Genomic DNA, 16,687 nt, shown 5'->3' on the forward strand with positions numbered 1-16,687 from the left:
TTTCCCAGAATTTTTTTTGTGTGTGTGTTAATCCTCATCAGAGGGTATTTTTTCCATTGATATTTAGAGAGAGTGAAAGGGATGGGGGGAGGGGGAGGGGGGGAGAGAGAGAGAGAGAGAGAGAGATCGAGAGATCACTTGCCTCTGCATGCCCCCCCCCCCCATCTGGCCCTGGGATGAACCTGCAACCCAGGTATGTGCCCTTGACTAGGAATTGAACCTGAGACCCTGTGGTGTGCGGGCTGACGCTCTAACCACTGGGAACACCTCCAGAGCCTGACTCTTTCTCTTATCACCTTATTTTTGTTTTGTGGATGTCATTTCTTCCTTAGGTTTGCTTTTGAAGTTCTTCTCTATAACCTGAATAATCTCTGGATTTAGCTTTTCTTCAAGGGTCATGTTTTATTATAATTTTTAATCTTGGTCATTCCCTTGCATGTCAGAAGACTTCCTCCACCCCCTTATACACCCCTTCTCCAGGGGAGGTGTGTGACTGATCCGAGGGGTGAAATGGGAAAGAATAAAATGGAAATGCTCAACTGAGCTCAGGCCCTTTCCTTTTAGGAGTGAGCAAAGTCCACTCTGCCTGCCCAGCAACGCCAGTGACCTGGAAAGTCTGTCTGAACATGGGGGTCACAGCTAGTGGGACCACTCGCCCACAGATGTCAGCGACATTCTCCAACTTAGTTTTTAAAAGTAACATTTTGGACTTTTGTTTTATTTTTTAATTTGTTTAAAGCTCAGGCATAGAAGAAGGCTGCTAGTTCTTGGCTTCCCTCAAGAGTATATTTGCATTTAAATTAAAAAAAAAAAAAAAAAGTGTATTTGCAGACCAGAATACCCACTGAGAAGCTTTAGGTGGGGCTCAGGGTTTCCTGAGCAGACGTTGAGGTATGGACAGGTGCTTTGACTTCAGTGATTTGTTGAGGTTCATGTTAGGCCTGGTGGGTTTTTACACTTGTGTGGCTGACCTTTACCTGCTGTTGCCTGGGTGAAAGGCTTTAAGCTGACCCTGAGTTATTCTGACCTTGGCAGATGACGTAGCTTTGTCCATAGGTGAATGGCTGTTCTACAGAAGCAGGACTGTTTAAAGCAGTACAGCTTCAGGGAAACAGGCCTTGGGCAAGAAAGGTGTGGGCTTCAAGGACGGCCTTAATGAGGTACAGCGGGGGTCTCAAGATAAAGGCCGCTGTAGCTACAACGCAGGAATGGCCTGATATTGCTGATTAGGTTAAAATGGGGTTAGACTGTTTTTAAGCACCGATGGACAGAATATTGGATTTTTTCTTCTTCTCATTAAACTTTGCTTTAGTGGGTCTAAAAGATCTGTGACAGATTTTGGCCAAGTTGTTTCCATTTAAAAGTACTGATTTTAAAAACTGATAACTTAAAAACTGCTACACAAACAAAAACCCACAAATGGTCCACAAAACATTCTCCTTTCCTTTTGCAGGTTTTTACAATGCATTAATCATTAACCAGCCTTTTACTGTTAAACTTAAATGACCAGTTGAGACAAACAGTTCTGAGACCTTCCTTTTACCACTGATCAAGACAGGAGTGGCAGGTATTGAAGGAAATATTCATTAGCCTCTGAGCTTTCTGGGCAGACTTGGTGACTTTGCCAGCTCCAGCTGCCTTCTTGTCCACTGCTTTGATGACACCCACAGCAAATGTCTGTCTCATGTCACAAACAGCAAAACGGCCCAGAAGAGGGCAGTTAGAGAAGCTCTCAACACACATGGGCTTGCCAGGAACCATAATGACGACGGCAGCATCACCAGATTTCAAAAACTTTGGGCCATCTTCTAGCTTTCCCCCAGAAGGATGATCAATCTCCTTCAGCTCAGCAAATCTGTGAGCAACGTGAACCGTGTGACAGTCCAGCACAGGGGCATAGCCAGCACTGATCTGGCCTGAATGGTTCAGGATATTCACCTGGGCTGTGAAGTCAGCTGCTTCCTTTGGTGGATCATATTTTTTAAAATATGTTTTTATTGGTTTTAGAGAGAGGGAGAAGGAGAGAGAGAGGGAGAGAGAGAGAAAAACATCAATGAGAGAGAACCATCAATCAGCTGTCCTGCACAGACCCCCACTGGGTATCGAACCTGAAACCCGGGGCATGTACCCTGACTAGGAATCAAACCGGCGACCTCTGAGTGCATGGGACAATGCTCAACTGAGCCAGCACCATTGGTGGGTCATTTTCATTGTCACCAGCCACACTGCCACAATGAACATCTTTGACAGACACATTCTTGACATTGAAGCCCATACAGTCCCCAGGAAGAGCTTCACTCAAAGCTTCATGGTGCATTTCAACAAACTTTCAGTTGTAACATTGACTGGAGCAAAGCAACCACCATGCTGGATTTGAGAACACCACTCTCCATTCGGCCCACAGGGACAGTCTACCAATACCACGAATTCTGTAGACATCCTGGAGGGACAGATGCAGGGGCCTGTCAGTTGGACAAGCTGGTGGCAGGATGCAATCCAGGGCTTCAAGCAGTGTGGTTCCACTGGCACTGCCATCTTTATGGGTGACCTTCCATCCCTTGAACCAAGGCATGTTAGAACTTGGCTCCAGCATGCTGTTGCCGTTCCAAACAGAAATTGGCACAAAGGCTACTGTCAATTTTCTTAATGAAGGTGCTGATTTCTTTAACAATGTCCTCATATCTCTTCTGGCCATAGAGTGGCTCAGTGGAATTCACTGTGTTAACACCAACAATCAGTTGTTTCACACCCAGTGTGTAAGCCAGAAGGGCATGCTCACGGGTGTGCCATTCTTGAGATACCTGCTTCAAATTCACCAACCCCAGCAGCAAAAATCAGGTCAGCACAGTCAGCCTGAGATGTGTCTGTAATCATGTTTGTTGTTGTTAATCCTCACTAGAGGATATTTTTTCCATTGATTTTTTTAGAGAGGGAGGGAGGGAGGGAAGAAGGAAGTGGGAGAGAGAGAGAGAGAGAGGGAGAGAGAGAAACATTGATGTGAAAGAGACACATCTACTGGTTGCCTCCCCCACACTCTCTGACCAGGGCCAGGGATGGAACCTATAACCCAGGTACATGAGCTGGACCAGGAATCAAACTTGTGACCCTTCCGCGAGTGGGCCGACGGTCTAGCCACTGAGCAACACCGACCAGGGATGTACTCATGTTCTGATGAAGTCTCTGTGTCCTGAGGCACCAATGATGGTCACATAATACTTGCTGATCTCGAATTTCCACAGGGAGCTATCAATGGTGATACCATGCTCACATTCAGCTTTCAGTTTATCCAAGACCCAGGCATACTTGAAGGAGCCCTTCCCCATCTCAGCAGCCTCCTCAAATTTTTGATGGTTCTTTTGTTAGTCCCACACACTTGTATATCAGATGGCCAGTAGTGGTAGACCTGCTGGAATCTACATGTTCAATGATGATGATGTTGATATGAGTCTTTTCCTTTCCCATTTTGGCTTTGATTTAGTTGTGGTGTTCACGACACCTGTGTTCTGGCGGCAAACCCGTTGCAAAAAACAGAATATTAGATTCGAGGCTTTTAAACTGGCAAGGCATTAGGCTTTGTGCATACTATAGGTTCTTGCTTTAAATGGTTATTGCCAGGCCTAGGTAGACAGCACTAGATCAGCTGTCCCATTATTCAGTTTCTACTCCAGGCTAAGGATTCAGTTATGGTGGGACTAGCCTGAAATCCACGTGGCTTGTCCACAGGCAGACGGGCTAGAAATATTCTGTTTTGGCTGAGATTCCAGGTGATAGGGTAGTAGGCATAAAGGTATCATCTATGACTTAATGGAACATCCCTGAGCAACTTAGGGGATTCAAAAGGGAGGAAAACCATGCTTTGAGACACAAATGGCAGAGGACTTGCTCCCCACAAGGCCCCAGGGCACAGGCTTCAGCAGCATCAATAGCAGCTTCAGTTCGGGAATCTGCTGATGGTAATATTCCAACAGAGTAAGCATGGGGACAAGGCAAAAACCTTCCCCAAAAGGCAGTTTTTGTAGACCTCAGCAATTCCACAGAGAAGCAGCAATATTAGCCACTGTGGTATAGGACTGACCATACCTGATCACAACACAGCAGGGAGCCTGAGCGCAAGGTGGGGACTGAAACTGAAGGGATATACACAGGGTTACCATTTGGAGGGATGAAAAGTTCTAGAACAAGATAACAGTAATGGCTGCACAATATGGTGAATGTACTTAATACCACTGACTTGTACACTTTAAAATGATTACAATGGTAAATTTTATGTGTATTTTACCACAATAACCTCCCCTCCAAAAAAAGAAGATATACACATGTGGATTTCCAACACCCCCAGTACAGGAAATGCTTATTGAGTATGATAGCTCTTATGTGACTCTACTGCTTGAAGTTTCTCCCAGTTTAGGTTAAGTTCACTGATCATGGTTTCCAGGTAACTGACATTCCTGTGAAGGAACAAGATTTTCTCCATGCACCCTCATTCCTAAAAATACCTCTGAGTTTCTACTCTGGTCTTTAGGGCAATAACAACTGGTTTCTGGGAACATAATTTTATCTGGAAGTCATGAATGCCTTATTAACTCCTTGAATTCTTTTTATTTTCAAGTAATGCTCATGAGAGACTTGAGCATTAAGTCTCATCTAGTGTAGCCTCTGAAGTCCTGCAGGCAGCATTTCCATTTCCATCGAGTGACAGACCAGATCACAATGTCAGGAAACTGAGACCCAGATCCTGAGAACCCCTCAGTTGAAACTGTGCAGAATAAGAAATTGGGGAGGATGGGTTAGGGACTTTAACTTAAGGATGTTGGCTTCTAGATCTTTAACTCATAAAAATTTGATTTCAGATTTTAATTTATTTGGACTTTAGTTTACAAAGAGATTTAATCTTTGAAATTTAGTTTCTCCCTGGGGGTTATATTCAAACGTGTGGAACTTCTGTGTATTATTATTATTGTAGCATTTTAATGCTATCATTCAATCTTACTGCATAATCTCCAATATACTATGTTGAATAATGTGACATAATTAGGAGTGGGAAATAGGAAAGAAGGTGAGTTTTCAGCCTTGAGCATACAATTGCCTTGAAGTAGATTAAGACTGTCCCGACCCATTTCAGAGGCTTCTGGAGCAATTTCTAAGCTGGTGGTTCGTAACCCTTGCTGCATGTCAGAATCGGATCTATGGAAAATATACTTTCAGGGCCCCAAACGAGTGAGTAATGATTAAAGCTATTCACTCAATATTTGGATTGATATGCAATATAATTGGGCTCTGGGCCTCTTTCCAGACCTCTGAGCCCTAGAGCTATGTACAGGCTTTCCCACCTCTGGCTGGCTCTGAAAAGAAAGCTCCCAAAATGCTGATTTCCAGGCTCTGAGAATCTCTTAGGACCAAAGATTTGTACTTCCATGGCCTGGGGTGGAGCCTAGCATCAGCACAGGGCTCTCTGCAAGTGGGTGGGTAAGGGTGCCTGATTCTGAGTTCTGTTACAAGGTGCATTTGGCTCTTATATGTCATAACCTATGTTGCAGTAACAAAGAAGAAATTCTGGTTCCCTGTCTGCTTATTCTTAACAATTAGGAGTTCTCAAGAGACCTAACATTGGGTACTCTGTAAATATTTGCCTAATGAATGATGTTGTTGGCAGCTGACCCCAGAAGTCCCATTTTTTACATATAAAGGAAACAATCTCTAATTATTTGGCCCAGAGTATGATTCATCCAGAAGTGAGAAATCTTTCCAAATGATTGCCACACCTGTGATTATTCCTGTTTGAAAAACAGAGTAGAAGAGTGAAGGTTTCATGAGAGGCTGGGAGGAGACAATGGCAGCAGGAATGGGGCAATGGAGGATCATGGGTAAATAGAAGCCCCCTTGCCTACCCTGGTTGATTCTACCCAAACACAATCAGAAGAGGCTTCAAGGGCAGCTGTACTCCCATCAGCAAAGATGCTGCGACAGGAAAAGACTGGGATGAACTGTGGTGGCAATGGCCTTGGAGTTGGGAAATGCGGGTTCTAGCCCATGTCTGTCACTTAATCTCACTAACCCTCGAGCTCCTCATCTGATTTGAGGAGGTTGGACCTGGACCTGGCTATTCTCCATAGTTGGTTTTGTTGAAAACATTTTGAAACAGTATGACCAGCTTTGGTTATATAAAAAATTTTAAACTTCCATAGAGTTAAAGATAGCATCAACAAGGTTTGAGGACAAGTGTAGATCAAGATATTGGCATCAATGAACACATCCATCAAAAAGGAAATGGTTAAATAAATGATGGCATAGCCACCCACTGGAATATCATGCAGTGGTGAAAAGAAAGGAGAAACTCTTTAGGTACCAATATGGAACAATCTTCAATATATGGAAATAAGATAGGAAGTGCAGAACAGTGTGTATAATGTAAAAAAATGAAAAAAGATATATTTGTTTATATAAGCATAGAACACCCCTGGGTGAATAAACAAGGGAAAGGAGCTGGTGGCTAGAGAGCAGAAGGTGGGAGGGACACTTCTTATTGGATACTCTTGTACCTTTTGAATTTCAAACCATGTGATTGTATTACCTATTAAATCAATAATAGAAAAATTAAATGATAGGCTAGAAGAATTTTGAACTCTTGATAATAGCACTCTGCATTCTGCTTTGTTTGAGAATTATCTGTGCACACATCTTATAGGAAATCACCTTCTGGGTTGCCTAGACTGTTAACAGTAAGTAAGCGCCTCTACCTCTGAGACGACCCAGTGCCTGCTCAGATACCCTCAGCCCACATTCTTCCGGTCCCCAGCAGTGATGTTGACACTCTTGCCCTATTCCACATCCTCCTTCCCAGCAAAGGCCAATTTGCCACACAAACTTCATCAGTTAATATCTCAGGGCTTATCTCCAAAGACCATGACAGAGACGGCCAGCTCCCAAGTCAGTTTTTGCAAGGACTACTCAAGGGACAGTGCCCTCTGTGCCTTTGTAAACATCTACTGTTGGCTCGGCTTTCTTAGCCAGAGGCCGCCCGTCTAAAAAGGGCATAGAGTGGGAGGCAGATAGTACTGGAAGGGAGAGGGGGAAAGGGTTAGATGGGGAGAGGTGAATGGTAACGAAGCATCCCTGAGATCAGAGAGGAAAAGACTGGCTTGAGGCTCACCTCCCGCAGCTTCTCCTGGGCCTCAGCCAGCGCTGCTTGCTTCTCCTGAAGCTGGGCCAATGCAGCATTCATTCGGATCCGCTTGGGCTCCACCACCCGATATAGCCGCCCATACATCTGCAGGGAGACAGCCAGGCAGTGGGGTTGCCCACCCACCAGTGGTCCTTCCTTCCCCTCTGGGCCTTCCATTCCCCCAGCTTTGTCCTGTGTGCATCGCCCTTTTCCCAGGCCTGCCTCACTGCTCCCCATCCCACCTCGCTCCTGCTTACCTCCATGGCCCGTACCCACATGCAGAGGGACTTGGCAGCAAGTGAGACTCGGCCGATAATGTCAGGCTGGAAGTCAGGCTGGGCGCAGTAGGCCCCAATCTTCTTCAGAACCTTATCTGAGATATTGTCTTTATCAAAGTTGATCAGTGATTTGATGAAGTTCTGTTCCCCTGTGGGGTGAAAATCAGGGGCCTCAGTCATAAGGCCTAATTCCACCCTCATTGTCCAGATTGCACCTCTGCTGCTTAGGTATAGCCACATTTTTCCTGGGTTCAGTTCCCAAGGCCAGAATATTTGACTTCAGCCTGAGTTTCTTCTGTTGACTTTGCTCCCTTCTCTAGAATCTCACAGGCCCCAGGACCCTCCACAATCTTCCCAGCCTCATTTCACATCACTTACCTTGAGCATTCTCACCTGAACACCCCACACACCACCCTTTCAGGCTCACAGGCTATATTCTACCAAGAGAACTCAAAGCGGAGAAAACCACAAGAATGTCGCAGCAGCAGGGCTCTTGTTTTCCGTTTTCTGATTCTTGCCCTTTGGGGGGCAAGGCATTCCTCCCTTGGATTCTGAGATATATTCCTATATCTTTATAACAATTTCTTTTTATCATTTTCCTTAAATTAAGATGTGTTGTTTTCTGTTACTTACAACTGAAGAATCTTAACTGATATTTATGTCTTCTCTTTTCCACTAGGCTCTATGCTCTTGAGGGTCAGTACAATGCCTCATTCATCTCTGTCTCCCCAAGTGCCTGACACACAGCAGACGATTAATAATAAATGCTGGGTGAATTGATGTTAATTATCTCCTGGCTCTCTAGCTTACCTAGCTGCCTCTTGGACTCTGCCCAGGTGGGCTCGTTGCCTCGAAGAATCATGACCGCCTGCATCACTATCTCCACTTGGGCAGGGGGCCGTCCGTAAGACTTGATCTCTCCTATATCCTTCTTGTTCAGAGACTCCAAGGCCTGGGAAAAGGATCCACTTAGAGAGCAGGACCGAAGTCAACCCAGCTGGCAAGACAGGTCCTGTACGGGAACGGGACCCAGCTCTTCTTCCCACTCCCCCAGGGACTTTGAGGCTCTTTCCCCCGCCCCAATACCCGCATGGCCTCTTCCAGGGCTGGCAATGCCTCTTCTAGATCCTTCTGGGCATTGTCAGCCAGTGCCTGGCACTTGACTTCCTCAACTGCAATCTTCTCACTATTGGCTGTGACGGCCTAGGGATAAAAAGAGGTTGAGGTTTTTGTCTTTCCCTTGGGCAAAGGTGGGGCTGACAGTGTTGGTGGTAATGAGGAAAGATAATGCCAGAGAGAATCTGAGGAGTGGAACATGCATCCCAACAGAGTAACCGATGGAGACTGGAAGCCTCTGCCCAGTGAGCACTGGTAGTGAAGGGGTGTGAGGGGCAGGACTACTGCAGGTCCCCCCACCTTCTGCTGCTCATCCGCTTCCCGCTTCTGCTGCACAATGATGACCAGGTACTCCTCACACTGTTTCTGGAACTCAGCCACCTTTTTCTTGGCATCCTCCAGCTCCAGCGACATCACTTCCACCTTTTCCCTCGTTTCATCGATCTTAAACAATCCTGTCCGAAGCTTATTGGCCTGGTCCAGCAGCTCCTGCCGCTTCTCTGCCAGCAACCTGGGGGACAAAAGGGGAAAAGGTACTTGGAGAGGCTGGACTCCCAGAGAGGAGAGTTCCCTAGGTAGCCTCCTGTCCCAGTGCGTCTCGGTCCCTGTCTTCCTTTCTGTTGTCACCACCACCCTGGTCAGGTTTTTATTATTTCCTTCCTGGATCATTGCCAACAGCTTCCCAACTGGTCTTCGTGCTTCCAAACTCTTATCCCTCTGATTTATTCTACATACCACTGTCAATATCAGCCAGACACTGCTTTCACCACATTTCCCTACTTGAGAATCTTCCACTGTTCTCTTGTGTGCAGCAGGCGGGGGTGGGTGCAGGAACTAGAAAACACAAACCTGTCCCAAGGGGGTGGCCATCTTTTGTCTCTAGGCTGTTTTTTTCATGTGGGAATGAATGTGGGCTCGGTATTGCCAACATTTCTGATTTTCGGAGAGAAGTAAAAAATATGGATTTTTCTAACACTCCCGGGTTTTAAATGTTGGCAACTCATTCAAAAAGTTTTAACATTGTCCAAGCCAAAAAAACTGTCTATGCAGGATTGTTTTCTAGACTAAATAAGAAAATGCATGTAGAGGGCTTAGTATGGTAACCAGCAAATAGTAAACACAATGTAAGTCTATGACCCAGGGAAGTCAAGGACTTTATTTTATTTATTTATTTATTTGTTTGTTTATTTGTTTGTTTATTTATTTTTAAATCCTTACCCAAGGATATTTTTTCCATTGATTTTATAGGGAGTGGAAGGGAGGGAGGAGAAGGGGGAGAGAGAGAAAGAAACATTGATGTTGACACATCAATAGGTTGCCTCCCACATGCACCTCAACCGGGGCCAGGGATCAAACCTGCAACTGAGGTACATGCCCTTGACCGGGAATTGAACCCATGACCCTCTGGTCCACAGGCCAATGCTCTAAACACTGAGCCAAACTGGCCAGGGCAGGCAAGGACTTTATTTTGTTAACTGGTATATTGCAAGTATCTAGAATAGTGCCTGGCACATAGTAGGTGCTCAAAAAATACATATTAAATGAATAACTAAATGTTGACTATCATTATTATTATAAACGGCTTTTTCTTTACCTTAAAGTACTGAATCCAATAAGTGAGGGCTTTTTTACATTTCTCTTATATTCTTCAAAGCAAATTATTGTGTTGTGCCCATAAAGAATACTCAATATACCTTAATGAATAAATATATAATTCTTAGGAATGGTGGAAAATCTAGAAGATATTAAAGGCAGAGAGGAGAGGACTGAGTGTATATTATGGGTATACATGGCAGTGTCACCAGTGTATTGTGGTTAGAAAAGAAAACATTCCAGAAAATAAGGACAAAGAGTGTGAAGAGGGCTCTAGAGACAGCCACAGCCCTGGAAGGCCCATCTCTCCTTCACTAACTTCCTGGGCAAAACTAAGACCCCTGGCATCTCTGCCATTCCACATTAGCGTCTGGGTCCTGTTGGCCAGCTCCTGGATATTTTCCATTAAATCATTTCAGTAATTGCCCTCAAAAGACACCAAGCTCCCTGGCCCTCTATGTCCCCTACTCTTCTTCGTACTTCTTATATCCAGACACAAGTTCCAGGTAGTTCGTGGGTGTGACATAGTTGTATCTTCGCAGTTCCAACAGCATCTTCTGGGAATACTGAGCCACTGACCAGTGCATGGTGACAAAGATCTGGGCCACCTTCCTGTGGATCTGAGGCCATAGGAGAAAGGACAAGACAGAGAGTGATGGCAGGTGGAGAACAGAAATGGGAGAAAGCTCAAGGGAGTGTGCAGAGAGATGGGAAGGAGGATCTCACATTCTCCTGAGTTCCCAGATCTACTCCCACGAGGTACTTCTCAGCCACCTCTAGCAGGGCTTCTCGGGGCCACTCTGAGAACCAGTTGATGGTAGAGCAGTTCACCAAGGCTGGGTACTGGCGGATCCAGTTCCTGGTGAGGGGTTTTGAGAGGCAGTTAAGTCCATTCGCAGAGTCAGCCTCCAGCTACTGGCTTTGTCACAGGTCTACCTACTTTCTAGGAACCTAGGGCTCTTGTATCTCCTTGTCTAGATTCTTCTCCCCTCAGAACTAGTTCAGTGAAGTATTTAGAAACAGGTTCTAAGGTCAGAAAAACCTGATTCCACATTTCTAGGTGTGGATCTTGGGCAAGTGATCTAACCATTTGAATGTCAGCTTCCTAATCTCTAAAATGGGAATAACAAAGCATACTAACTAGGGTTGTTAGTAGATCCAATGAGGTGACACATAAAATGCAGTGCCTGGTACATGGTAAATACACCATAACTATAGAAATAAACAAAATGGGAACCCACATTGCCTCTCTGTACAAGTTCTGCCTTCTTCCTACTTTCTAATGCTCTTAAAAATCTAGTTATACCAAGAGTAGACAAATAAAATGTGGTCTGTACATACAATGGAATATTACTCAGCCTTAAAAAGGAGGAAATTCTGATACATGCTACAACATGGATGATATGAGGACATTATGCTAAGTAAACTAAGCAAGTCACAAAAAGACCAATACTCTATGATTCCACTTATACGAGATATCATAGAAACAGAAAGTAGAATGGTGGTTGCCAGGAGATGGGGGAATGGAAGAAATGGAAAGTTATTCAGTGGGTATGGAGTTTCAATTCTGCACAATGAGAACGTTTTAGAGATCTGTTGTACAACAATGTGAATATGCTTAACACTACTGAGCTGTACACTTAAAAATGGTTAAGATGGTAAATTTAATGTTCTGTCTTTTTTATCACAAAAATTTCAAAACAAAACAAAAAAACACCCTCTTTAACCCCCCCCCCCCCAAAAAACAACAACAACCACCTAGTCACACCAAAAGGGAGTGGACCACTTCTATGTAAGCAGCAGGAACTTCCTGAAAAAAGGCAAGGTCTATGGAAAGAAGATGGGGCTTTCAGGGTGTAGAGACTGGCGCCATTCATGGAGCTAACTCCCAGAAGGTATGGGAGGCCAAAAGAGGGGAAGAGGACCCTGTGAAGAATGCTGGGCTAACACAGGGAGAGAGGGAGAAGGCTATATAACAGGAGTCACCTGAAGGGGTCGCCCACAGGGCTGAGGCAGAGAACAATGTGCAGGTTGTTGCGCACGCGCTCAATGAGGTAGGCAAAGAGGCTGTCCGAGGACTCTGGCACCTGCTCTGCCCGGGCCTGCTCTATGATCTGTGTCTGGATCTGAACAGAAACCACATAGGGTCAGAGGGCTGCAGTTTCAATGGCAGGACCAGAGTGGTGAGGCTGAGCTGACAGGGTGTGGGTTTTAAAGCAGCTCTATCCAATAGTGTCCCTTGAGGGAAGAAGACTGAAGAGGAACAGCTCTTCCACCTAATGGGGAGGGGTGGCGTAGACAGGGGGGGTGCCACAGTAGCATATTCTGGGATCTGGGCTTCTTCAGGGGTTAATTAGGAAGGTGAAAGAACCAACTAGTTGAGGGCATGGAAGGGATCATACTTCTTCAAATTCATCAGTCTTGTAGAGATTGGGGACCTCGCCTGAGCTGAGGATGTTGTTAATGTCCTCTAGGAACGATTCATCAGCAATCTGGGTATCCACGAAAAGGAAGGATGTAGCTTTGAGTTCTACCCCAGCCTGGCGGTACAGACGCTTGATATCTGCGCGAGATGAGAAAAGGAGGAAATGGCAACAGGCAGACTCTTCAGATTCACCAGCCCGTCTTTTACTCCTCTTCTGAGATTTAGGCACCTTACCCCATCCTTCAACACGTACACAACACCATTCTATTTCCACATGGGCCTGGCACAGCTCACTATCTGGGTTCCATCCCTCCTCTTTCTTGTCACTGCAGAATGTCAAGCATCTGATCTTTCACTCCTAGCCCTAAACCCTCTCCTGTTTCAGAAACCCAGTCATACCTTCTCGGAACTCCTGCTTCCGATAATGTTTGGTGACTTCAATCTGGAAGGTGGTGTACTCGCAGATAGATGAGGCCAAGCGGGCCAGACTCTGGCGCCCACTGCCCCCAATGCCCACCAAGAGCATGTTGCCCCGAGGCTGTCCAATGACCCGCACAATCCGTGTGACTAGGAGTTGGGAGGTGGGGTACAAGGGCAATGAGTTGGCTGAGCAACCTCAGGGGACCCCCAGGCCCTAGACTAGGGACCGGGATGCCTAGAACTGAAATAGAGGGACCAAGAGATGAGGAAAGAGGTTAGTATCTGAAGCCCTGGTGGCAATTCAACTTTTTTTTAAAATATGTTTTCATTGATTTCAGAGAAAGCATGGGAGAGTGAAAGAGATAGAAACATCAATGATGAGAGAGAGTCATTGACTGGCTACCTCCTGTATGCCCCTGACCGGAGATCAAGCCTGCAACCTAGACATGTGCCTTCACTGGGAATTGAACTGTGACCTCCTGGTTCCTAGGTCAAAGCTCAGCCACTGAGCCACACCAGCTGGTGGCAATTCAACTTTTAACTCTACCATGTCTGTTAAACACCACTGTTGAGAAAAAGCCCCGCCCATTGCCACAAGGGCATCTGGAGCAAGGAAGGAAGGTAACTTCCAGGAGAGACCTGGGAAGGAATCCCTGTTTCCTTGGAAATACCCCATAATTGGGATTCTGGGGAAGGGGATGGGAATAGGAAATGCTCACTGTGTTCAATAGCCTCTCGGAAGAGCACCAGATGCATTGGCACAACAGCAGGTGACAGATTGTACTCATTTAGAGCCGTCTCCATGGCTGTCTTCAGTACCGTCAGATCAGTTAGGTCTTCATACACTTTGGGCTCCCTCATGAAGTCCCCTAGGCCATGGGAAGACGGCGTCAGAGTCTCAAATGCCTAGTCTTCCCCACACTTCCTCAAAGAGCCCTAAACATCAGGACTCCATGCCCAACCCTTCTTCTAACTCATCTCCAAAGAGTCTCCAGCCTACAGTAGCCACAGCTCCCAGCTCACCAAAGATAGGAGGACGTTTGTTGGGACAAAGATTATGAAATGTGAGGTCAAAGAAGGAGCCGAGTTTGTCACTTAAGATGGTAACAAATGCTTCCGTGTCTGCCGCATCAACCAGTCGGTCAGAGAAGACTCTATTGGGAGGGAGTTGGGGTGAGATCTGGGAATAAGGAGAATGACCCTAGGAAAAGGACCATCAGAGTGAGGTTGAGGGCGGGGCTTGAAGCAAGGCTGCTGAAACCTAGATCTGGAGGGGCACAAGCATCTCACCTGAAACATTCATGGATCCAGAGTCGTGTGATGCTGGACTTGGTGTCGTGGAAGTCTTTGTTGGCTCTAAGCATGCCCTGAAATACCTAAGGAAGAGGCATAGCTAGTGAGATGCGGGAAGGAAAGATTTCCTTCAGGAATTTTAGAGGTAAGGTCAGAGACTGCAGCATTCGAGGATGGGGGTGATTTTGGGTTTATGGAATGCTACTGAGCTCCAAAGCTTACTTTGAGAAGAGAATGCCTGTAAGGTGGCTGTGCCAAGCAAAAGGAGCAAGGTTGGATGGAGTTTTACCTTAGAGATGTCGCGAAGGTTGAAGAGGTAGTGGATCTTGGCAGGTGTGGGCAGGAAGCGCTGGACCACGGTGTTGTACACATCTAAAGTGGCCTCCGTCACCACATTCCCAATAGGCTTCACCTCCTCCTCAAAGTCCTGAAGCTTCTGATTGATCATGGTGCCAAATATTCGGATGATCTGAGACTCCTAGAAAAAGGCCCTCTGATTCACTTTTGCAGGTTCCTGGCCTTAGGCTCCAATATGGGTCAGCATGGTACTATGCCAATCTTGTATTTATTTAAAATTTTTGTATTTTGCTCATAATAAATTTTTGTGCTTACTTTTAAAAAAATATATTGCATTAAAATAGTATTTACCTTGATTACTGAATATTTTTGGCGCCCCTGAGTGCCTCATTTGCCTCACCCTAATCCTGGCAATGCTCTCAGCTCTCGGCCTTGTAGGACTTACCTTTCTTAGCCTATTTGGGACCCCCTGCATTCTCTGCCCACTGGGACAAAGAGTCGTGGCATTCCAGAGCCAGCAAGCTACACTTTCATCCTGTGGTTCTCCTAGCTCAGGAGAAGCAAAGGCTTCTACAGATGGAAGTCTCCCCTCTATATATTACAGCTCCCTGTATGCAGCTCTGCTCAAGGGGTTCTGAGCCCCCTCCTTGATCTGCCCCTCATTTTCTATAACAAAGATAGTTTTGTCTTCTACAATCCCCCCCTCTACTGGCTCCAGTTGCCCTCACTGTGGGGAAGGTCATGTTGATGATGTTGAAGCGACTCTGCAGCCTTGGGGAGATGACAGTCCGTCCGCCCCCAGGAGGGCCCATGGCAGCCATCAGGAACATGTCCTAGGGAGCAAAGACAAGATAGGGCGGAGAGACAGATTTAAAGAGGGATGAGAGAAGGTGAAGAAATAGGGAAGATGTAAAAGGAGCCGGGAGGAAGGGAGTCCACAGAGGGACACATGGGAAGGGGACAGGGACAAAATTAGCAGGAGGAAATAAGGAGTAATGGGGGCAGGGAAAGGTAAAGTGAAGAAAGGGATGAGGGACATTCTTTAGAATTATTAATGTGTTTGTTTTTACTTCATCATTATAATCCATGTACCCAAATTAGAAAATAGAGGTGAGTTAAAAACTAATATTTGATTACATCTTCTAGACTTTCTTTTTTTAATGTATGTATCTGTCCACACGAGTGCACGTATGTATTCTCAGAAACATAAGAATATATTACTTATTAGGTAGGTTTTTGAGCCGGAGTGTCAGATAGATGAGCACCCCAGAAACCGGGCTGGAATGGCTGCTGCCCCTTGACACAGGAGAAAGAAATAAACAAGATGCTCAGATCCCCCTGGGAGAAGAGCCAAGGCTGAAGGCGGCTGCCTGGGTCCTCAGTGGCGAGCAGAGAACTGATACCATGGGGGTGTTTACTGTAAAAATGGGAGACAAGAGGAGGCCCAGAGGGGGTAGTTATAGACCCTGGGCACCTAGACAGTTCTGAGTAGCATCAGGTTGGCATGTAAGCATGGTATCAGAGGCCTGGGAAAAGGAGTGGAAGTTAGAGGACAGTATCCTTTGGGCAGGGTTAATGAGGAGAGCTAATAATAGGAACTGATAATTTAGGAGCCAGTTATCTCAGTCCTGAGAAAAGCAGTAAACTCCTGTGTGGAAAGGAATATAGGATTATAGGATTCTATACTGGCATCCCAGTGGAGGGGGCACTGAACCTATCATGGGGGGGAACAGAGAACAAATACCCCAGAAGCTTACTCGAATGTACTTGATGGTCTGCTTCAAACGATCATACCAGAAGCCATAGTCAATCCAGAGGCGAATCAGCTCCAGGGGTGGCTGAGACCCAAATGTGTCCTTAGCTGGCATATTTAGGTCATCCATAAAGGTGATCATGCTTTTCCCCCCAAACGGCACATAGACACCCTTGGTTCGCTTCTCCACTCTGCTCTCAATGATGCTCTGCACATTATTGGATGTGGTCTGGTGAAAAAGGCACAGAATAAATGCTTGGGTCCCCCAAAAGAAATATGGAGTTAGAGAGGAGTGTCAGTCAGGTACCTGAATCCCAAGAGAGAGCAGAAGGCGGAGGGAGAGTGGGGAG

At 45.9% G+C, this 16,687-nt stretch overlaps 1 protein-coding gene and 1 pseudogene across 1 annotated transcript in view; both read right to left on the bottom strand.

Moving 5' to 3' along the window:
* DNAH2 (dynein axonemal heavy chain 2) overlaps window positions 1-16,687 on the bottom strand; it is a 101,578-nt gene that overhangs the window by 17,428 nt on the left and 67,463 nt on the right. The window contains exons 49-64 of the mRNA XM_087825883.1: window positions 16,342-16,566; window positions 15,313-15,417; window positions 14,577-14,765; window positions 14,285-14,370; window positions 14,018-14,148; window positions 13,714-13,863; window positions 12,974-13,141; window positions 12,552-12,712; window positions 12,136-12,275; window positions 10,876-11,008; window positions 10,630-10,769; window positions 8,857-9,067; window positions 8,527-8,643; window positions 8,251-8,392; window positions 7,420-7,589; window positions 7,151-7,267 (exon numbers count right to left, since the gene is read on the bottom strand). Coding sequence (XP_087682009.1) covers window positions 7,151-7,267; window positions 7,420-7,589; window positions 8,251-8,392; window positions 8,527-8,643; window positions 8,857-9,067; window positions 10,630-10,769; window positions 10,876-11,008; window positions 12,136-12,275; window positions 12,552-12,712; window positions 12,974-13,141; window positions 13,714-13,863; window positions 14,018-14,148; window positions 14,285-14,370; window positions 14,577-14,765; window positions 15,313-15,417; window positions 16,342-16,566 — 2,385 coding nt within the window. The remainder of the gene's footprint in view (window positions 1-7,150; window positions 7,268-7,419; window positions 7,590-8,250; window positions 8,393-8,526; window positions 8,644-8,856; window positions 9,068-10,629; window positions 10,770-10,875; window positions 11,009-12,135; window positions 12,276-12,551; window positions 12,713-12,973; window positions 13,142-13,713; window positions 13,864-14,017; window positions 14,149-14,284; window positions 14,371-14,576; window positions 14,766-15,312; window positions 15,418-16,341; window positions 16,567-16,687) is intronic.
* On the bottom strand, window positions 1,540-3,526 carry LOC107544482 (elongation factor 1-alpha 1 pseudogene; annotated as a pseudogene).

Source organism: Miniopterus natalensis, chromosome 17 (assembly GCF_054644295.1).
Source record: "Miniopterus natalensis isolate mMinNat1 chromosome 17, mMinNat1.hap1, whole genome shotgun sequence".
NCBI lineage: Eukaryota > Metazoa > Chordata > Mammalia > Chiroptera > Miniopteridae > Miniopterus > Miniopterus natalensis.